The 21,565-nt window shown below is 52.2% G+C and overlaps 1 protein-coding gene across 1 annotated transcript in view; it reads right to left on the reverse strand.

Moving 5' to 3' along the window:
* Window positions 1-2,884: 2,884 nt before the first annotated feature.
* ATXN2 (ataxin 2) overlaps window positions 2,885-21,565 on the reverse strand; it is a 47,514-nt gene continuing 28,833 nt past the window's right edge. The window contains 20 exon segments of the mRNA XM_070951116.1: window positions 2,885-3,714; window positions 4,569-4,737; window positions 5,297-5,524; window positions 6,009-6,154; window positions 8,446-8,499; window positions 10,896-11,028; window positions 11,993-12,177; window positions 12,342-12,408; window positions 12,726-12,878; window positions 13,383-13,446; window positions 13,947-14,254; window positions 14,378-14,448; window positions 15,351-15,464; window positions 16,216-16,261; window positions 16,263-16,414; window positions 16,979-17,185; window positions 18,811-19,017; window positions 20,356-20,534; window positions 20,951-21,148; window positions 21,469-21,560. Coding sequence (XP_070807217.1) covers window positions 3,686-3,714; window positions 4,569-4,737; window positions 5,297-5,524; window positions 6,009-6,154; window positions 8,446-8,499; window positions 10,896-11,028; window positions 11,993-12,177; window positions 12,342-12,408; window positions 12,726-12,878; window positions 13,383-13,446; window positions 13,947-14,254; window positions 14,378-14,448; window positions 15,351-15,464; window positions 16,216-16,261; window positions 16,263-16,414; window positions 16,979-17,185; window positions 18,811-19,017; window positions 20,356-20,534; window positions 20,951-21,148; window positions 21,469-21,560 — 2,802 coding nt within the window. The 3' untranslated portion in view covers window positions 2,885-3,685.

The following is a 21,565-nucleotide window of genomic DNA, read 5'->3' on the forward strand; positions in this document are numbered from 1 at the left end:
GCACATCTTCCTTTTCCATTTAGCCTTTTTGTTTGTTTTTTGGTGGTACCTGCCAGGTTTAGAGTGGCCAGTTGGGGTGTCCAGATGCCCTTGGATAACAACACCCGTTAAAGGCGAATTCCTCTCGTTTGGCTGTGGCAACGCAAACGCAAAGCCAGCACTTTCAGTTCCAGATCAAAACCAACCCCACTCCCTTCCTTCCTTCCATTCCTCCTTCCTTCCTTCCTCCCTCTTCCTTCCTCTCTCCTTCCTTCCTCCCTCTTCCTTCCTTCCTTCCGTTCCTTTCATTTCTCCTTCACTCCCTCCCTTTCCCTTCCTTCTTTCCCTCCCCTCCCCCTTCCTTCCTTCCCTCCTTCCTTCCTCCCTCTTCCTTCCTTCCTTCCGTTCCTTTCATTTCTCCTTCACTCCCTCCCTTTCCCTTCCTTCTTTCCCTCCCCTCCCCCTTCCTTCCTTCCCTCCTTCCTTCCTCCCTCTTCCTTCCTTCCTTCCGTTCCTTTCATTTCTCCTTCACTCCCTCCCTTTCCCTTCCTTCTTTCCCTCCCCTCCCCCTTCCTTCCTTCCTTCCCTCCTTCCTCCCTCTTCCTTCCTTCCTTCCGTTCCTTTCATTTCTCCTTCACTCCCTCCTTTTCCCTCCCCTCTTTCCCTCCCCTCCCCCTCCCTCCTTCCCTTCCTTCTGGGTCAAGATATCCGCCTCTGGCTGCGAAGGCATTTCAGAAGCTGCTCCTTCCCTTTTAAAAACCCTGAGAAAAATCGCTTCCACCCCTTTAAAATAACTTTTAAACAAACCAGGAAGGCTGCCTTAAAACCAGCATTTCAGAAGCTCAGGAGTTGCCCCGTTGTGGCCTTTTCCACGGAAGCACAACATTGCTAGCCCCTCTCTTCTGCAAAGAGCTGCTCCCCGGCCTTGTGTCGGCCTACGTCAGAAGTCGAAAACCTAATTGGGGAGGGGAGGGGGGGGGGAAATGCACAAACGGCTACAGGGATGTGCTCTCAGAATCAAAAGTCGACGTTGTTAAGGACTTTTTATTTCGGTGCGTTACGGATTTCAATTCTTGTTTTCCCTTCTGGTGGGCTAGGGAGGCGATGTGGGCCCAGGGCTGTTACAGGAGGGGGAACTTCCTAGTTCCCATTGCGGGACCGAACGTACCTCAGGGAGGAACTGTAGGCTGCAAAACAGCCACCGCAAATCATCTTAATCTAGCTGTCAGCAGGAAGCTGGAAGGCAAAAGGGGAAGTGATAAGCCTGTTCAGGGTTGCCATCCCTTAACCAAACAGAGGAAGTTGAAATGGCTGTTTTCTGCAAGGAGTTGGACTTTCGAGACAAGTTCAAACTCGCAGTGCCCGGAGAAGGCCAACAAACACCTGGCCTATGGTGGGTGGGTTTGGGTTGGTTTTTTTAGCCAATTCACACGTGCCTTTCACTGGAAGTGCCTTTTATCTAATCAGTGGCTCAACCTGGAAGGAAGTTTGGCTGGAAAGTCCCAGGAACTGCCAGGGGTGAACCTTGCAGCCCCTCCCTTGCTCTGTGATTCCACCAAACAGCTAATGGAGAAGCTCCCTTGGAGCAAGAGGGCGCCAGGTAGGCAGGGCGAGGTATATTGAATTAAGCCTGAAATTTAATTTCAGAGCAGCATTAGCCACGTAAAAGAGGAGTGGGCTTCAATTCTGGGAGTTGGAAGTCCACCTATCTTAAAATGGCTTGAGAAACAGAGCAATGATGATTTGATTTCCCTCTCTGGTGCATTGCTGCATCTCTAAACACCCAACAGAGCCTCAAACAGAGGCCAACCAAACCACCACGAGATCTGAGCCTCAACCATTTGGGTTCCAACTACTTTGTACCGCCTTACAGGGTTTCAAATTCAGTCCCTTTCCTTGCTAACAAGAGATCATCATCTTTCAGAGATTCTTTTGTGTTTAAGGTAATACATGGAGTTCCAAAGCTTTCTGGACAATGGGAACAAAACCTCGCTTTCTAAACCCACAAACACCCAGGGGGGGAGGGGGGGTTGGAAACGGGGGGCCTTGGGGAGAATGGAACCCAGGGTCTCCAAACTTTGGCCACGTTAAGACTTGTGGACTTCAACTCCCAGAATTCCTTAGCCAGCTGGGGAATTCTGGGAGTTGAAGTCCACAAGGGGCGTTTGGAGACCCCTGGTTTAAGAGACTGACCTCTGCACTCGGAGGACTGTCCAGTTGTACTCCACGCGGGAGACGAGGGGCAGGTGGGTGGCGGAGTTGCCACCTGCAGAAGTTAGAGAAGTTCTTCGGCCTCCTGCGGGTTTGAGCCTTGCAATCCGAGAGGTTGGGCCTCTGCAGGGACGGAAGCCCACCCAGGATGAGGTGGGTTCCACAGCTTGGTTCTTTCAAATTATACATTTGAAAATAATAAAGAAAACCAAATTGGACTTTTGAGGAAGAAAACCCGTGTGTTCTTTTTCAGCCTCTCCGCTCACTTACAGAGAAGTCTCTTATCTGGTTCTCGTCCCTGGCAAATCCTGCTAAGAGGTTCAGACGTGCTCCTTCCTTAAAAGTATTCAGAGGTGTTCATGGCTGGTTCTAGGATCTCTTTAATCCTCCCCTCTTCTCAGGCGCTCCTGTTGGCTGAATCTCAACAAAAGATGCTTTCTATGCTAAGAGCAAAGATTAAGGCAGTCGCCTCTCTTGGGAGAGGAAGTTTCCTAGCATTGATAGTATAAATTTGACCTAGGTTGCAGAGCAATGTCTTCCTTGTGGGTCTGAAGGCAAAGCTGCTCAACCAGGTGCCAAAGTGTTTGGAGAAAGGGAAAAAAAAAAAGGAAGAGAAAGAAAGAAAAAGGAAGAGGGGGAGGGAGAGGGAAAGGAAGGGGAACCAAATAGACCACACAGATGCCAGCAGGATAGGTCAGTTTTTAAAACTTTTTTTATTTTTATGATTATTTTTTTAGTTTTTATTTTATATTATCTACAAAGTAAGTTTTCCTCTTAACTTAAAAGTTAGACCGCTGCCTTGGGACGGCAGTTCTCTTTCCCTCTCAAACATGATTTTTTTTTTTTATAAATAATAAATCCATATCCATTTGACCATTAGATTTCTTTCCCCCCCACAAAACCTCTTTTTAAGTTTAGTTAGCGGGGAAAAGGGATTTTTGTTTTAGAGTCTTGATTTTTCATAATTACTATTTGCTATTATTTTTTTTTTTTAGTGAGAACAAGCAACAAGACTCGCCTCTCGTTCTTGTTCTCTTAAGCTCAGGAATCCGTAACTCTGAAGGGCTGTTTTAAAAAATAAATAGCTTTTCCAGTTTTTTTTTTCTTCCTGCAAGCGAACTGGGGGGGGGAGGGGGGGTTTAGTTTCTTTGACACAACACATCATGGAATCGTCCCCCCGAGGGATTGACAGGCCTTTGCCTCGGTCCAAAAATTCTCCCACGGAAAGCTTGGAAACGATTTAGCCTTCCTACCGGATGGGAAAACCTCAGCTTTGGGTGGGTGGGGTGTTTTTTTTTTTTTTTGGCTCTCCCCTTAAAAATAAGTGAAATACTAAGGTGGTTTTTTTTTTGTTTGTTTTTGTTTCGTTTTGCTTTTGTTTCTGTGCTTCCAAGTTGGACGAAGCAGGAGAAGAAAGAAAGGAATTTGGCCTTTTTTTTTTTTTTAAAAGAAAAAACAAAAAGAGGGATCCAGCCTCAGTTACTCCGGGTCAGCTTTACAACTGCTGTTGATGGTGAGTGGGAACTGGAAGAGAGAGAGAAAGAAAGAAAATAAATAAAAACGGGGGAAAAAAACCCCAAGAAATGTTGGAAGATCTAAATGGAAGGAACAACCCAAAACTCATGAATTTAAACCCGGTGTTTCTCAACCGTCTTCTCTTGAACACGGGTGGACTTCAACTCCCAGGAAATGGTTGGCTGGGGAACTCTGGGATTTGAAGCCCACCCATTTCAAAGCAGGCTGGCTGGGGGATTCTGGGAGTTGAAGTCCACCCAACTTCAAGAGGCCAAGGCTGAGAAAAAAACTTAAGTCTCTCTTGGTCAACAGATGGCGTCTTCGGACCTTCTCCCAGCCCAATCCCCCTCCTTTCCTCAACCCTTATTCAACAGGCGGGGGAAGGCCAGGTGCCACTGATGGAAACCCATCTTCCCAACCTCAAGAGGGCTCTCGGGCAACGATGCCCACAAGGCACCTTTTTTTAAAATTTGATTTATATGCTGCCCTTCTCCGGAGACTCAGGGCGGCTTACAATGCGCTAAGCAATAGCCTTCATTCTTTTGTATATTTATACAGTCAGCTTATTGCCCCCACAATCTGGGTCCTCAATTTACCTACCTTAGAAAGGATGGAAGGCTGAGTCAACCTTGAGCCTGGGGAGATTCGAACTTGCAGTAATTGCAGGCAGCTGGTCTTAATAACAGGGTGCTTTAGACCACTGTACTACCAAGGCTCTTCTTTGACCCACTTCTCGTGCCGTCTTCATGTCAGGCATTAACAAAGCAGGGACTGTGGTGGTGCCTGGCCTCCCTCCCTCGGCTTTCCCCTCCCTCTCGTGCTCCTGGCTTCCTTGCCGGCTAGGCCAACGGCGCAGGGCTCACCTGAAGGGTGTGTCATATAGGGGAAGTGGGTGGCGGTCGACACTGGAATGTGCTGCAGTGCACTCTGGGCGATGGCCTGGGGTCCGCCGGGCGGTGGCTGCGTCGTCATGAGCATCACTGGAGCATGGGTTGGGGGGTGGGAAGGAGCCATGCCTGACTGCACATGGGCCTGGAACAAAGGGTGAGGCCGTCAGGAGACCCCCCTCGTCTGTCTGGGGACCCTCGAGGGACACAATCTCCCCCCCACAAGCACTCCTGCTCTCTGTCCTGGGTTAAAGAGGAATCTCCGTCGTGACTCGCGGTGGGGCTGCTACCTGCCGATCCAGGTTCTACGAGGGGCTTCATTCCCCCAGTGATGGGGCAAGGGGTCCAGGGTAATCCCCCCCTCCACTTCCTCCTTGCCCCATAAGCAGCAGGCACGTAAGGAAGGCCGGAGCGGAGAAAGGAGATTGGAAAGCAGGAATTCACCCGTCTTGCCCCACAAACTCAGCTCTACACCCAACCCAATCTCCTCCTGTCGGGCCCCCGTTTCTCCCAAGACCCTCGGCGCTGGGAGGAGCTTCTCGGGTGGGCCCAAGTCCTGGGACAGCACTCCTGGCAGGGCCGGCTGCAGGGAGAACGGACGGTGGGGCTGGCCACAGCCAGGTGGGTCAAAGCCCCTTTTTCCAGAAGCAGCCAAGACGGGGAGGGCAAAGGGGCCCGGCGAGACCTCGGAGGAGCTGGGCTACCTGGGGGACGTGGGCCATGTGGGGCGGGTTGGTGTAGGCGGGCTGGACATGGGACGGATGGATGGCGAAGACGGTCTGTTGGGCGGTCGGGAAGCTGCTCTGCGGAGACTGGGCGCTGGAGCCGGGCGTCATGGAGGGAGGCGTCGGGGCCAGGCCGGTGTGGTAGAGGGCCGACTGCTGCTGGGCGTTGGTCAGGTGGAGGGCCTGGGCCGCCTGGTGCTGGTGGGCCTGCGGAGAGACGGCCAGGAGGATGCGTCACGCAGCGGCACGGCCTTCGCCAGACTCCGGCGAGACAGCTAGTCCTCGACTTAGGACCAGAATTAGGAGCAGGGTGGTTGTTAAATGAGCCGCACCTTATTTTGTGACCGTTTTTTTTGGGGGGGGGGGGCAGGTGAATCACTGCAGTTGTTGTTAAGTGAATCGCATGGTCATTAAACGAATCTGGCTTTCCCCGTTTACTCGTCAGAAGGCCACAAATGGGGATCACGTGACCCCCCCTCCCCACCCAGGACATGCAACCGTCGTAAATACACACGTTTTCAGTGCTATGTAACTTTGAGCGGTCACTAAATGAATGGATGCTGTAAACCGGGAACTACCCATATCGGACAGGCGTTCCTCCGAGTGTTTGGCCCCGCTGCCCGCTCCTACTGGGGCCCCTGCCCGTTTCCCCCCTTCCCTTCCCCCACATGCCACCCAGGGAAGCACTTACCTGCACCGGGCTGGGGGCCGGGTGGCTGCCCCCATGCTGCGTCTGTTGCTGCCCCGTGGGGGTGGCCGACTGCTGCGGGTGTGGGCTGTGGGGGTGCAGGGTGGCACTGGGATGGGCGTACTGCTGAGCGAGGGAACCGGTGGAAACTGGATGGGGGGAGAGAAAAGAGGGATGGGCAAAGGTCTCCCGTCCTTTCAGGCGGCCACTTCCCCCCTCCCGCCTTTGGGGGTTGGCACCACATGATGGGGGGTCTCCGCCCCTTGGCTTCACCCTCCCACTGCTTCTCTGCGCACGGAGGAAGATGGGGAGGGGGGGCTTCCCTGGTGAGGCTGCCAGCAGTCTTAAGGCGGACAATGGCTCTGCAGACTCCACCACCAAGGGGTCAAATGTCCCCCAATTCCCCGTCCTTCAAGCTAATGCTATTCGCTGAAGTACCCTCCTGGTTTCCTTGGGCAGGGGTCCTTCACAGCTCAGGGTTTCTCAACCACGGCAGCTTGAAGATGGGTGGACTTCAACTCCTAGGACTCCAGGAAGTCCACCCGTCTTCAAGCTGCCGTGGTCGAGAAACGCTGCTCTAGACTGGACTACACCAAGGTGCGTCTCTGACTTCCAGTTTATCCCAAAGCCAAACTGCTTTGGACCACCCCCCAGGACAAAATCCTGGCTTGCCGCCCCCCAAACCCCTTCCTTTCACACCAACGAGGTATCCACCATTTGCAGTAAAATCTGGCAGGGAGAGAAACTTGCTGATGTAGCCCTCCAGCCACCACCACGTCCCTCCTCTGGGGAAGGAGAACCCAAAAATGCCCCACAGGGAAACTGCACAGGAGAAAAATATTTGGATTTAACTTCCTAGTCTGCTAGACACCCCCGAAAAAAAAGGGGGGGGCAGAGGGGCACAGGCCAGGCCTTGAGAGACCCCTGGCATCTCTGCACCAGCCTTCCCTGAAAATGATGTCTCAAGGAAGCAGTTCGGAGGCTTAATTCTGCACGAGGAGGAGAAGTGAAAAACTGAAGGTCAGCAAAAAAAAAAAAATGGAGAAGAAAGGGAAGGAAAAGAGAAAGTCAGAAAAAAAATCCTGCAAAAGCTCTGAGTAGCTACTCCGAGGTTGGGGGAGGGGGGGGTGGAGACGGAGAAAGGCTAATTGTGCAACAGAGACCGGAGCCTAAGAACGGGGTGAAAGGAAGCAGCCCAGTTCCACTGGAATTCTGCAGGCAGGAGGTGCCAAAAATGAGCTCGGAGGAACCCCTGACCACCGTTCAGGCAGGAGACGGCCAAACTCGGTTAGATGATGGTCAAGATCTTTGCCTGAAAGGCAGAAAGCTCGGCCCTCTTTTCCCAGTATAAATGGTCCGGAGCAGAGGTGGGCAACTACAGCCCCTTTATGACCTGGGGACTTCAACTCCCAAAAGTCTTGAGCCAGCATGGAATTCTGGGAGTTGAAGTCCACAGGTCATAAAAGGGCCATTTCCTGGTCCCAAGGATGGAGTGGGACGGCCTCCGTTTCACACAAGGGAACTGATGGGTCAGGACCCCAAGTGGGCAGGCCAGGGTTGCCCAAGGGGAAAGACGGACAGCAGATGATGGGGGGGGGTGTTAAGTTCCCCCAGGAGGGTTGTATACCCCCCCCCCCCATCCTGCTGCATAGATCCTCAGATTGACCGAGGATCTATGGTGGAGTCGGAACCTGCCTCTTTGGGCAGTTGGGACACCACCAGCAAATGTAGAAGTTGTTGCAGGATGAGATTCAATGCCCCACGCTTACTCCCTCTCTGCTCAGAGTGGTAGGGAATATAGCCTGGAGGGAAGGGATTGGGAGAGGGGGGAAGTAGAGCCTACTCTACCTACTCTACCCCTCTCCTTCTCTACTCTACTCTACTCTACTGTACCCTACCCCCCTCCTACTCTCTACTCTACCCTACCCCTCTCCTTCTCTACTCTACTCTACCCCCTCCTACTCTCTACTCTACCCTACCCTACCCTACCCCTCTCCTACTCTACTCTACTCTACTCTACTCTACTCTACTCTACTCTACCCTACCCTACCCTACCCTACCCTACCCACCTAGAGGAGCAAGTTAGGTGGCAAATAAATGTATTAATAACAACAAGACCATGAGAAACACACACCGAGCAGGATTTTGCATAAGGAGGCCACTCTTTCCCAAGGGACCCAGTCCTGATGGTCATTTTACTTGCGTTTCTCTGCCAAACAGAACCAAAAGTTCCTCCGACAGCTTCCTTCGGCAACTCTGGATATCCTACAAGTTCACGACCCCTCCCCCCCCCCCCCCGAGGAAAAATAAAACTCCGTCTGCCGAGAGAAGGTTTGGTGCAAAGGCCGAGGGAAGGGAGTCCAATTTCCCCCTTTTACCGACAAGATCTGTGCAACGTGTAACATCAAAGTTAGTACAAAAAACAAAATCCTCAACTCACTGGCGAAGTAGAAAGAAGGGCCTGTCTCCTTGCTGTAGGGTATTTTGGGACATGCTGGATTTGAGAAATAAAAAGGGAAATTAGCCACATGCCGTAAGATTAAAGCCCCACTTTCCAAGCTTCTGGAAAAGGTTTTACCAGTCAATTAACATGGCTATTTTTTTTTTCCATGCACAAGCCAATTAAAAAAAAAAAAAGTTTCCAACAGATTACGATTGTCATTCGGAATGCGTTACAATTAAGACGTTCATCATTAAAAAAGTTCATTTTGCATACGATTAAGACACAACAGGAAAGAAAATAATCAGGATTCAAACGTATTTCGAGCAATCTGCAACCGAGCTCTCATTTTCCCCCCTGCAAAGCTCCTGCGCAGTTGATCATATTGGATTCCCAGCAGAGAGGGAAAAAAAAAAGAAAATCAAGACATAGGAAACCACTAAAAATCAGAATGTAACCCAGGCGCTGGAACAAACTCTTGTTAGTTTGGCCGTCAAGGCTGCTTTTGTACATAGGTTTATATCTAAATGGTGAATTGGGGGTCAATCTGAGCCAAAGGCATCGCTGCTTTTTATTAGGTGGGACTTTTAGGGACCCGTGGAAGCAACTTCCCTCCAGAGGAAGGAAGAAGGGGCGAGTTAGCGTTTCTTTTGGCGCATCAAAACATTCAGAAGATGGCAAACATTTCGGGACGGAGATCAGGAACATCATCAAGTTTTAAGTTTTGCAGAGAGAGACACATTAAAGCAGTGTCTCTTAAGCTTGGCCGCTTGAAGATGGGCGGACTTCAACTCCCAGAATTCCCCAGCCAGCGCATGCGCGCTGGCTGGGGAATTCTGGGAGTTGAAGTCCGCCCATCTTCAAGCGGCCAAGCTTAAGAGACACTACCTTTGAATGCTGTCGCCCCTCAAAGCTTATGACGACTTTAATGACAATGATTTTAACCAGCATTTTTCTCCGTTTCCAACAAGCTAAAGACCGCCGTAGCCTTAAATGCTGAAGCCCCAAGAATATCCCCCACCAATTTCTTAATTCAAGGGTTGCATCATACCCGAGACCCTCTTGTCCAGGAAAAGCAGGCCCCCTCCCTAAAAACGGACCCTCTCTCCAGCCTGCGGGGGGGGGGGGGGGAAATGGGACCAGGATCATAGTGGTTTCACCGGCTATGACAACGGGGGTTCAGGGGTTCCTGACCCTCCCACCCCCCCCATTCAGGACCAGGTCGACAGGACAGCTGGATTTTCAATGGGAATGTGGGGGGAAGTTTTAATGGAGAGAAGTTAAGATGGGCAGCCGATAAATTTGATAGATAGATAAATAAAGCACCTTGCTTAGCGATGAGGATGGCTGAATTGGGTGGGGGGGTCAGGCAGAGAAGGGTCTCGGGATTCTCCTAACCAGGAGCATCCACGGCTTGGACCCTCTTTTGCAAGGGGGCTGCTGTGCATTTTGCAAGAAAACCCAGACCTGCAGCAGTTGCCCCCTCCCTCCCCCCAAAATCCTCTCTGTAGACAAAGGGGCAAAAGCCTCTAAGAAACAGCCCCAGAGCCCCCCAACCCCTCCCCCAGGAGGAGGAACAGGAGTATCTTTAAAAAAAAATGTTAAAATCATGGGAACCAAAGTTTGTTACTCATCCAAGCCACTTCATCGCTCAAAATAAAAGAATTTAGTTAGGCAGAGAGTCATTGGAAGGTGGGCTTCCCCCCCTCCCCCCCGGGCCTTCCTCCTGTCCTAAGGACCAGCGTGAGGGGGTCCCCCACTTCCCAGGAGCGCTGCTGACAGGCACTCTTGGGGATGCCTGAGCACAGAGGAGCCTCTGGCCGTGGCGTCTGGAGGCAAACACAGGCCTATTCATGGCTGAAGAATCGGTCGAGCGCTTCCTGCCTGGGGAGGGGGCCTGCAGGCACAGCAGCCCAGCTGAAGCCACCGAGAGGCAGGGATTGTTCTGGGGGGCTGTGTGTGCAGGAGGATGAAGGGGGGGCCGAGCACCGAGGGGGACCCACTGACTCGCGCCAGGAGAGAAGCGCCATGGGGGGGTACCAACCCGTGGCTGGAGAGAGGCCGAGCGCCCTTCTTTCTCCATCAGCCCTGGGGTCTGCAAGACCATTTCGGCCGGGAGGGTCTGCACACTCAGAGGTGCCGATAGGGAGCGTGGGAAGCGGCTGGGCCGGAAGGGGGTGGGCAGATATCCAGACTATTCCGAAGACAGGATCAGAGACTGAAACGGGGGCCACGACTGGCCAGGCTTTAGAATCGTACTTTATTCTTCCAACCAACATCGTTTGTTTTCCTGAACAAACTCAAAACACAAAGTGCCGGTTTTCCTCTCCTCAGCTCCGCAAACGCGCTGCCCTGCGTGGGTGGGTGGGTGGGGGCATTAAAAAGGGGTGGGATTGGTTTTTTTTTTTGTGCTTTTTGTTTAAAAAAGAATGCAAATCATGTCATCCTACCATACATCGCATGCGTCTGTTCGTGGGCCCCGTACTGGGTGGCAGGAGAAGAAACTAGGCCGGGCTGTGGGTGAGCCGGCGGCGCCATCATCCGAGCGTTGCCCGGAATGACAGGGCTATAGACGTGGGGGTGCTGCGGGGGAGAAGGAGAAGGAGGAAGAGGAAAAGAAAGAGAGAGAGAGAGAGAAAAAGGAAAAGTAAGAAAGAGACAAGAGAGAGGAAAAGGAAGAAGAAAGAGGAAAAGTAAGAAAGAGGAAGAGGAAAAGTAAAGAGACAGAAGAAAAGAAAGAAGAGAGAAAAAGAAAGGAAAAGTAAGAAAGAGGAAGAGGAAAAGTAAAGAGAAAGAGACAGAGGAAAAGAAAGAGAGAAAGGAAAAGTTAAGGAGGAGAAAGAGGAAAAGAAAGAGAGAGAGAGAGAAAAAGGAAAAGTAAGAAAGAGACAAGAGAGAGGAAAAGTAAGAAAGAGGAAGAGGAAAAGTAAAGAGAAAGAGAGGAAAAGAAAGAAAAGAGAAAAAGAGAAAGGAAAAGTAAGAAAGAGGAAGAGGAAAAGTAAAGAGAAAGAGACAGAGGAAAAGAAAGAGAGAAAGGAAAAGTTAAGGAGGAGACAGAGGAAAAGAGAGAGAGAGAGAGAGAGAGACCGTGAGCGCTGGATACACAGAGGAAGCTGCTGAGTGGGTTCTGGCCCCACATGAAGGTGCCTACAAGGCAGCCTACGACTGGGACCCCTGACCCATCTGAAGCCAGACCAGCCCCCCCCCCATCTGAAATATTCTGCTACTGACAGGGGTCACCACTTGGTGGTGCGCACAGCACGGAGACTGACCAGTCAGTGGGAACCACAGCAGGCCCTCCCACCCCCCATGGAATCCAGAACCAGCCCAAATGCCTCCCTCCACAGGGCGACCCCTTTGCAATGAGGGACCCTCCAGGAAAGTCTTTGGCCACCTGCAGCCATGTGGGGGAGGGGTGGGGGGGAGGGGCAGTCTGTAAGTGGAGAGGGGTTGCCCCTCAATCTGGAGAGCAGAGTTCTGTGGGGGGGGGAGGGTTGGGGCCCGGCTGCTGCAGGGGGCGGAGGGGGAGGGGGGGCTCAAGCCGTACCTGAGACTGGTAGTGGGGCACGTGCTGCACCAGAGGCTGGCTGGGGAACTGCTGGGGGCTGTAGGTGACATACTGGGTCGAGTAGGCTGGCGGCGTGGCGACCATGGGGGCCCCTGCGGCCGAGGCTGGGTGCATCAGGGCGTTCTGGGGGTGGGGGTCTTGTCGCTGCTGAGGCATGTTGGCCACTGCGGAGACAGAGAGAAGGACACTTCCAGGAGGGCACCGTCTTTGGCTGGGCCCCCTCCACGCCCCGGCCCCCTCCCGCTGCCCCCCGGCTGAGCTTTAACCCCTTGGGACCTCTGCATGCACCCCCCAAAAACACACACACACACCACCGTGTTCTCCTCACCTTTACCTGCTCTGTAGGTCTTGGCCTGGTTGACCGGCATCGGAGTCATGGGGATCGGGTACAAGGGCTGGAAGGGAAGGCGGACGGCCGTTAAGAGGGCAAGCCAGACCAGGGTTTCTCAACTGTGGCCCCTTGAGGACTTGTGGACTTCAACTCCCAGAATTCCCCAGCCAGCATGATTGCCCTCTAGAGCAGAGGTGTCCAACCTTGGCCCCTCGTGGACTTCAGCTCCCAGAACTCCTCAGCCAGCTGGGGAATTCTGGGAGTTGAAGTCCTCAAGTGGGCCAAGATTGGGCCACGGTCCCTCCTTTGCCTCTGGGCTGGCTCCATCTTCTTCTTCCGAGGAGTTCCGAGACAGGAGCCCCAGGTGGGCCTCCCCCTTACCTGAACGCCTGGGCTGACAGGAACCGGGTACATCATGTTGGGGGCGAAGCAAACAGGCTGGGTGTAGACCGGAGCAGGTTGCTGGTGGCCCACCATAGATGGGCTGGGCTGGGCTTGCGGACGGGGCGATGTTGGCGTGGTGGAAGGTTTGGGCTGAAGAGGACAGGAGGGGAGGGACGAGGTCAAGACGGCCACTCAGGAGCAACTCCAGTGGGCCCCAACACACCCCAGGAGGACGCAGAGCTCCAAGCTCTCCTTCTGGGAGTCAGGATCGCAACCAAGCTTCACGTTTCGGCTGGTCCCGCTGGCTTCCCCATGGATTTTGCTGCCCAGGAGCTCCCAAAAGGGGACCCGGTGACACTGCAAACCGTCATCAATATGAGTCAGTTGCTAAGCGTCTGAATTTTGTTCATCTGAACACAGGGAGACTGCAATGGTCGTGTGAAAGACGGTCGTTAAGTCACATTTTCAGTGCCGTTGTAACTTCAAACGGCCACTAAAACAAACTGCCTTAAGTCAAGGACTATCTTAGTTCAGCTTTCATGGAAAATGTGGGCGCTTTTCCTCCACAGGCCAATTTTGGAGAGTTTTGGGGGAACTGCCAAAGGAAGAAAACTCTGCTTTGGGGAGGGGGGAGGGGAGGTCCTCTGGGCTCACCTGGGCAAAAGACCGAGGGTTGAACTCCTTCGCGTGGGGATTCAACGTGGATTTTCTGACTTGTCTGAGGGGACAAAAGACACAAACACACATGCACAAAAGGGCAAGGAAGACCCATCTTGGTCCTGTTTTAGGGCAGGGGTCTCCAACCTTGGCAACTTTAAGACTTGTGGACTTCAACTCCCAGAATTTAAGACTTGTGGAGTTGAAATCCAGAAGTCTTAAAGTTTTAGAAGGCTTGAGGTTGCACAAGGGAGGGAAGGAAGGAACGAAGGAAGGAAGACTGGCAGGCCTTGGCATAAAATGGCAGGGTGCAAAATAAATAGAATTAATATGGCAAAGAGAAAGGAGGAACGGAATCAAGCACTGGAGGGCCGAGGGCTCTCTGGTCCACAAGTGGCAGGGCGCCCCCTGGTGGACAAACCAAGCACCTACCCACCCTGCTATCCCAGCCCTCACCAACCTTCACAGCTGGGCAAAAGAGAACCCCCCCCGCCCCCCCCCCAGCAAAGCTTGGCAGATGCGTTCAATGCCCCTCCCTGGAGCCCAGGCAGCCTCACTCACTCGGTGGCATCCTTTTTCTCCTCCTTGTCCTCCTTCTCCTGCTTGGCCCCGGGGCCCAAGGTCTGCACGCCCTGGGAGGTCACCTCCGGCCCAGCCTTCTGCTCGGCCAGGCTGATGGCGGGCGAAACGCTCGGGCTGTTCGGGGGGTTGCTCCCGCCGGCTAAGGAGGCCGCGTTGCTGCCCGGTTCAGCCGCCGAGTCTTTAGAGGTGGGGTCCATCTTCTCCTTGGGGACCTCCCGGGCTTTTTCACCCTCCCGGTTTTTACTTAGCAGCTGCTCCACCATTTCGGGGTTAGAACTGGACTGTAACTGGGGGAAAGAGAGAAAAAAAAAAGGGGGGGGGGAAGAAAGTGGATTTATTTCCTAATCTGGGACTTACAGAGGGAAGACGCTGTCTGGAAGGGTGGGGGGCAGCACCGCCAGAGTCCTTACCCTAAAGTCGTTCTTGAATTTCTTCAAATCGTCGATCTGCTTTCTGTGTTCTAGAACCGCCGGAGAAACTCCTGTTTAGAGGAAAGATGCCAGTTATCCCCTGGCACGCTCCAATGGCGTTTGGTGGGCACCCCAATTTCATTCATATGGCCATGGGCATGGGGCAACAGTCGTAAGGGCAAGGACCCCATTATAAGTCCCTTTTTTCAGATGCATCCTAACTCGAAATGGTCACTAAAGAAATGGCTATAAGTGGGAGGACCGTCTGTACTGACACTTCCCCAAAATTAGTCTCCAACATTGAGACTTTCCCCAAATGCTGACAGATCCGTGAAAATGCCCTCAGAGGTGTCCCTTATCTATACGTTGCCTCCTCCAATGTGCCTTCTTTAAGGTCCAGAAATATGGGCCTTCAATGGCAGCATCGATCAAGAGAAGATTTGTAGCTCAGGGTTGAGCTGTGAGAGCTTTATTTATTTTATTTATTTTTATTAGTCACATTTCTATGCCGCCCACTCTCCGAGGACTCTGGGCAGCTTACACCAAAGACAGTATACTAAATAGCGTATTGCCTCCAACAATCTGGGTCCTCATTTTCCCACCTCGGAAGGATGGAAGGCTGAGTCAACCTTGAGCCGGTGAGATTTGATCTGCTGATCTGCTGAACTAGCAGTCAGCTGAAGTAGCTGCAGTACTGCACTCTAACCACTGCGCCATCTCGGCTCCCGGGGTGACGTTTCATGTCACCCCGGGAGCTGAGGTTGGGGACGTTTCATGACCCAACTAGGGAACGTCATCAGTGCTAGTAGGGAATGTGGGCTCTGCTACAGCCCCTTGCAGTAATGACATTCCCTAGTTGGGTCGTGCAAGAAAACAGCCAAGCTCAGACAGCACCCAGCACCCCAGAAATCTCAGCATGTTTTCAAGAGGGCCCTCCCATCCCACCCCACCCCAACATTTAGCCGGATCTTACCTTTGCTTTCCGGCTTGCTAAAATTGGGAGAAACTTCACTGGGCTTGAGATGTTCCTTGGCTGCAGCAGGGGAGGAGCCGCCCTGCCTCTGCTCATATAGCCTGGAGTCTTTTGCTAGGGAGGAAAACTGGGGTCACCTCAGCTGTGTAAGTCAAACGCCTGGCTGAGATTCCCACGCGCAGCACCCTCACAATCCAAGGGGCAGCAGGCAGGCAGGGGAGCAGCAGATCGCCATGCCACTTAAAAGTCCACCAAGCGAAATTGGATGGATAGAATATTTGTAGCTCTGGGTTGAAATGAGGGGTCCTTGGTGCTCTCTGAGCTTGGCTGTTTTCTTCCAGACTTTTCACGACCCCACTAGGGAACATCATCCATGCGAGGGAATGTAGCAAACCCCACTCTCCCTTGTACCGATGATGTTACCAAACTGGGTAATGAAACATCTGCGTAAAAAGGCCGCAAAGCTCAGAGAGCACCAAGAACCCACCAGTCCTCCTCCTTCCCCTCTCCTTCTCCGTAAACCAACCTCCCTTCTAGTACCGATGATGGTACCCATGAAATGTCTGCAAGAAAACCCCCAAGCTCAGAGAACACCAAGCACCCCACGAACAAACTTTTCCTTCATCTATTTCCTACTGTAGAGGAAAAAAACGGCACTCGAGGCCCAGAGATTAAATATCGGCCCAAATGCTAACCCTCATCCAGAAAAACTAGTAAACGCACTTCACGTCTACGGCCAAAATTGGGGGAAGCCCCTGTTCCCCGCTTCCTTCTGCATTAGATCATCATCTGGTTTTCCCTTCTGAACCAGGCTCAGCCCGGGGAAGAGGGGGGGGAGGCTGAAAAGCCAGCCAGAGTCGTTTACCTTCGGCAGATGGGGTGCCTGCCCTGTTGGTGGCAGGGCTGGCGGGGGGTGGGCGAGGCCGCTGGCACCGGGGTGGCTGCAAATTCGGCCGGGGTCGAGCCAGCTTGGGGGGAAGACAAGGCCGGGCCGGAAGGGGTCCCTGCCCCGCTGCTCTGCCTCGGAGACCGGGGTCTGTGCGCCTTGGGGGACGACCTGGTGACTAGAAAGAAAGGACAGGACAGTTTGTTACGGGGGTCCCCAGCTCTTAAGAGGCAAACCTCCCACTATGATCTAGACCAGACGCGGCCAAGCTTGGCAACTTTAAGACTTGTGGACTTCCAACTCCCAGAATCCTATTGCTGGCTGGGGAATTCTGGGAGTTGAAGTCCACAAGTCTTAAAGTTGCCAAGCTTGGCCAACCCTGGTCTAGACAAGAGATATAAAACTGGCAGCGCAGGGCATGAATGCCAGCAACATCAGCTGCTGACCAGGAACTTCCTAAGACACGCGTGATGCCGCAACTGGTATTTCTGGTCACGCATGTTTGTTGACAGCCTGGGATTCAACGTGGCCCTCTTGTTGGGGCCAGAATCCCCAGCCAGCCTGCCCAAAGGATTCCTCATTACAAAAGGGGGAGGTGTGCGCGTTGCGTTAAGGCTGCGTCTGGTGTAATCCGTCCCCAAAATGGACCACGGGCAAGGAGGCCGGTCTGGAAATTCGGGGACGTTTTAAACCCCAATGTTTGGAGTAGGACATTCCTACCGCGTGCCAAGCTTCAACTTACCCCCCATGACCACGGAGGACCACGTCCCACCTGAAGAGCTGCCTCGGGCTGAGGAGGAAGAGGTGGAGGAAGAAGAGGAGGAGGAGCTGGCTTCGCCGGGCACGTTGTGGGAGACGAATTCTAAGCCACTGGAGATGACGCCTCTCCCCGCCGGGACTCGGTGGCCTCGCGGGTGCCGCTGCGCCTTGGGAGACATCCGGGGGGGTCCTGGAAAAAGCCACACAACCCCCAAACTGTGAACACCAGGCAAAAAGCCCCTTTGACCCTCCGCTACAGTCCAACAACTGCATTTTAGCCACGTGCAGGTAATGCTTCACTTACGACCATTCGTTTAGTGAACGCTTGAAGTTACAACAGCCCTGAAAGAAGTGACTTATGACCGTTTTCCCACACTTACGTCCGTTGCAGTATCCCCATGGTCATGTGAGCAAAATTTGGGTACTCGGCTTCCCACAAGTCGTAAAATCAGGCATGATTCACTTAATGTCACTTTGCAACAGAAGTTCCAGTACCCAAATGCGGTCATAAGTCAAGGACTACCTACACGGGGTTTCACCAGATTTAAAGCCAGCGTCTTCCTCCCTCACAGCTCTTCAGGGCTTTGCAAAATGCAATTTATGAGATGGGGCATCTCTTCCCAAAAGCCCAGTTTCAATTGATTGTTTTCTTCTGTGTTTTTTTTTTTATAACTCCCTGCAACGAAGGCAATCTCCAATATTTTTTTCCATAGGATTTCTGCCTGGCCATCAGAGGCTGATCCTATCCATCAGGAGGGTGAATCGATCACCTGCTCCTTCAAAACGTAAGTTTATTTGGCTCACGGTGCTTCCCTGCTGGACACGCCTCCCTTCTCCAAAGAGACATTGTAAATCATTCAAACAGACTTTTTAGGAATCACCACGACTTCAAAGGGAACACAGAGACCCCCATGGAATTCTACCTAATTTTATCTATTCTCCCAGACAGCCCAGGCTCTTCAACGGGGATTTGCAGGGATTAAAATTTGAAAGGGGACATTTCTGATGAATGTGCAAATAGGAAAGAAGGAAAAATTTGTGTCAAAAGGGTGGAGGAGTCAACAGTCACTTTGTGAGGGCAGAGAGAGAGACAATATTCTCATTGGGGTGGGTCCGAAACTTACATATCCAAGTCCCCAAATCTTCTCCAATTTGACCTACAATCTGCCTTCCCCCACTCCGCCAAAACAACCTCCAACATCCCTCTTAACAAATTTATTTATTTGATCTCAAAAGTCTTCTAGTCTGCATTTTGGAGCAAAAATTCGTAATTCATCAAAAAGAGAAAATAAACTGGGTTTTCAATTTAACCCAGTTTCTCAACCTTGGCCACTTTTAAGATGAGTAGACTTCAACTCCCAGAATTCCCCAGCCAATGAGTGGCCAAGATTGAGAAACACGAGTTGAACCACACATCCGAATGGACCGTCCGTTCTGGTTAAAAGCAACATGAGCCTTGAAGATGGCTTAAGGCAAGGGTCCACCTAACAGTTGACCCTTCTCGTTGTTAAGAAGGGATTGGGGAAGACATGAGACCTGGGAGCAACCCTCACACAAAGCTATTACATCTACATGGGCTTTGCAACACCATGAACGGTGCTTCTTCTCCTCTTCCCAGCTTGAGAAAAGGGCCAACTCATTCCAGCTGCTTTGGAGGCCAGAAGATCAACCAACCAAGTAGGAAGCCACCGGGTCTTCTCCAAGAGCCCAGGCTCCCCTCTGACCCGCCACTCGCAGAAAAGGGGAGGAGGAAATCAAACACAAAGACAAAAACGCAAACTCAATGAACAAACAAAACTTTTGTGGTATTGGTACCTTCTGAAGACATGCGTTTAGGCAGAGTAGAGACGGGAGCTGGAGAGCCATGGTCAGAGGGGTGAGACGGGGGCCTGGAGGACCGCGAGGGGGGCCTGGCGGGCGGCCTTGTAGGGGTGGCTGCCCGTGGTGGAAGAGAGGTGGGAGCTGACTGGTAGCGAGGTGGGCGAGAGGAAGGAGATGGGCAAGGCGATGGCCAGGGAACACCTGACAGAACAAATGATATGAAGAAGGAAAGCATAAAAACTAAAGCAAAATAAAAATCATGGGGGGAGGAGGGGGGCAAAAACAGGGTGGGGGTGAGGGGGAAAGTAAAGATGACCAAAATGATTTCTCATCATATCGTTTGGAGCCCCCTGGGGATTTCTGCACGCTCACACTAAGCTTGGGGGAAGGTCACTTGGGTCGTATCTCAGAATATCGTCTCCTGTAAAGCCACCATCGACCACGGGGACTTCCACCAAGGGCTTAAATCCAACTCATGGAAGACACCATGAAGTCTAGATCAGCCGTCCTCTGGAGTCCACTTCCTCATCTGAAGTTCTGGAGATGATCCCTCCAGAGGCTTTGGTCGCAGGACTTGGGTTGAACGGTGGAGGTAGAAGCAAGCGGTTCACAGGGCGGTCTCTAAATAGATAGCGGCCCTGACTGCTGGATCTAGGTCTTCCATGGGTAGAGACAAGGCAGAAGAACAGAAGTTCCCCAATCATGGTGTTGGGAATCTGGTGTGGACTGTCATGGTGCTCTTCCAATAATGCAACCAATCTGCCCCCAACTCTGGGCACACTCCAGCTTGCCCTAGCAGAAAGTTCTCTAGAAGGCATGACCGTCAATCCCAGCTTCCTCCGAAATATGCCAGATCTCCATCACCCCCAAAGTCCCAAAGGCTACTGGTGTGGCCCAGGTTGTGTGAATGGTTACATCAATGCTTCTTGGTTCAGTCCGAAGTAGGCCTGGAAGTCCTCAGCCTGGCAGGCTGAAATTCGTTGACGCTTCACAAATGCAAGAGAACTCCGGGGTGGGTGAAGAGTGTTGGCCACTGGTAGAGAAGTTACCTTCTCCTCCACTTACCTGCAACATTGCCCAGCCTCCCTTGTCCCTACCCTCGATTTTGAGAGCGTTCTCAGCTTCCAGAAAATTCTATATTTTGCAACAGGCCTCCAGACCTCGTCCCCACCCCTAGGACGTTAGCTCCTTAATATTTCTTATAAGTGGACAGAAGGCCCAATCAGACCTGAGCATTTGTGGTGGGAAGACCTGGAATGCTCAAGCTCCAGAGAAGAACTTGAAAATGGGCGGACTTCAAGTCCCAGAATTACCCAGCCAGCATAGCTGCCTGGGGAATTCTGGGACTTGAAGTTCACCCATCTGAAGTGGTCCAAGATTGAGACACACTGCTCTACAATTCAGTCTCTGTCCCATGGGTGCAGATTCACCCCAATAACTTTAGGCCCCATTTCAGCTAAGGGGTTCAGCTACCCTTACAAGGACGCAACGGTGGCACTCTTTCCAAAGGCTGGCCTGGAGGTCAAGGGGAATACTTGCCTCCGTTCACAATTCTCTGGTCGGTGCCTGAATTGAGGCTGTAGTCTGACGAGTGAGAGCCGGGTCTGGACATGGAAGGGCCTGATCCAGACGGTCCGGCCCTTGGTGAGTTCTGCCTTCCGGCCCCCCAAGGAAGGACATCTCGATTCCGCTGGCTGGGTGGGATGTACTTGTTCTCCCTGGGAAGGGTGGAGGAAGGAACAGAGGTGCCATTTAAGATAAGAGGATAGGTAGATGGATGGATGGAAGGAATGAATAAGGGAGAGAAAGGAAGGAAGGAAGGAAGGAAGGAATAAGGGAGAGGAAGGAAGGAAGGAAGAAGGGAGAGAAAGGAATAAGGGAGAGAAAGGAAGGAAGGAAAGAAGGAAGGAAGGAAGGAAGGAAGGAAGGAATAAGGGAGAGGAAGGAAGGAAGAAGGGAGAGAAAGGAAGAAGGGAGAGGAAGGAAGGAAGGAAGAAGGGAGAGAAAGGAATAAGGGAGAGAAAGGAAGGAAGGAAGGAAGGAAGGAAGGAAGGAATAAGGGAGAACTCAAGAAAGGGAGGAAGGAAGGAAGGGTCCCTGGTTCCCCACCCTCCCCCTTTCCCCATCCCCATACCTGGGGGCTGCCAGGGTTCCCTCTCGCTCGGCAGCATTTCGCTGAACCGCGGTGTATTTTTCTTCCTCAGACCGGTCATCGTTCTCCAAAGCGGCCCGAGCCTTGTACTGGGCGCTGGATTCGATTTCTTCTGCTAACTGGGTCGCTCTCGCTTCCCGTTTTAAATAATCTTCTGAATTATCTCTTTCCAGGGGTACCCTAAAACCAAGGGGAGAGATAAGGGGATCCATCTGTGACCCAGAGTGTGTCCAAGAAAAAAAAATACGCATTTCCATGGATTACACACATTAGGAGAAAATTCTGAGGAATCTGTTGATGATAAGGTACACAGAACAAGAAAAAAAAACGATGGTTTATTGAGGCCAGCCAACTTTACGCCATTTTAAGAGGGGCGGACTTCAACTTCCGGAATCCCCCAGGGAATTCTGGGAGTTGAAGTCTGCCCCTCTTAAAATGGCTGGTCTAGGCCAAAATCTTGATGCAGCCCCGTAAAAACCGTGCAACCGATGGCAACGTACGTATAGGAAGCCAAACTGCTGTCATATGTCGATACCACCCCGTAGTTTTCTTCGTTGTAGCGAAACATGTCGTTGGGATCCCATCCGTTGGACTAGA

This window comes from Pituophis catenifer, unplaced genomic scaffold, assembly GCF_029215685.1.
Source record: "Pituophis catenifer annectens isolate HBS135680 unplaced genomic scaffold, rPitCat1.0.hap2 SCAF_10, whole genome shotgun sequence".
NCBI classification, from domain to species: domain Eukaryota; kingdom Metazoa; phylum Chordata; class Lepidosauria; order Squamata; family Colubridae; genus Pituophis; species Pituophis catenifer.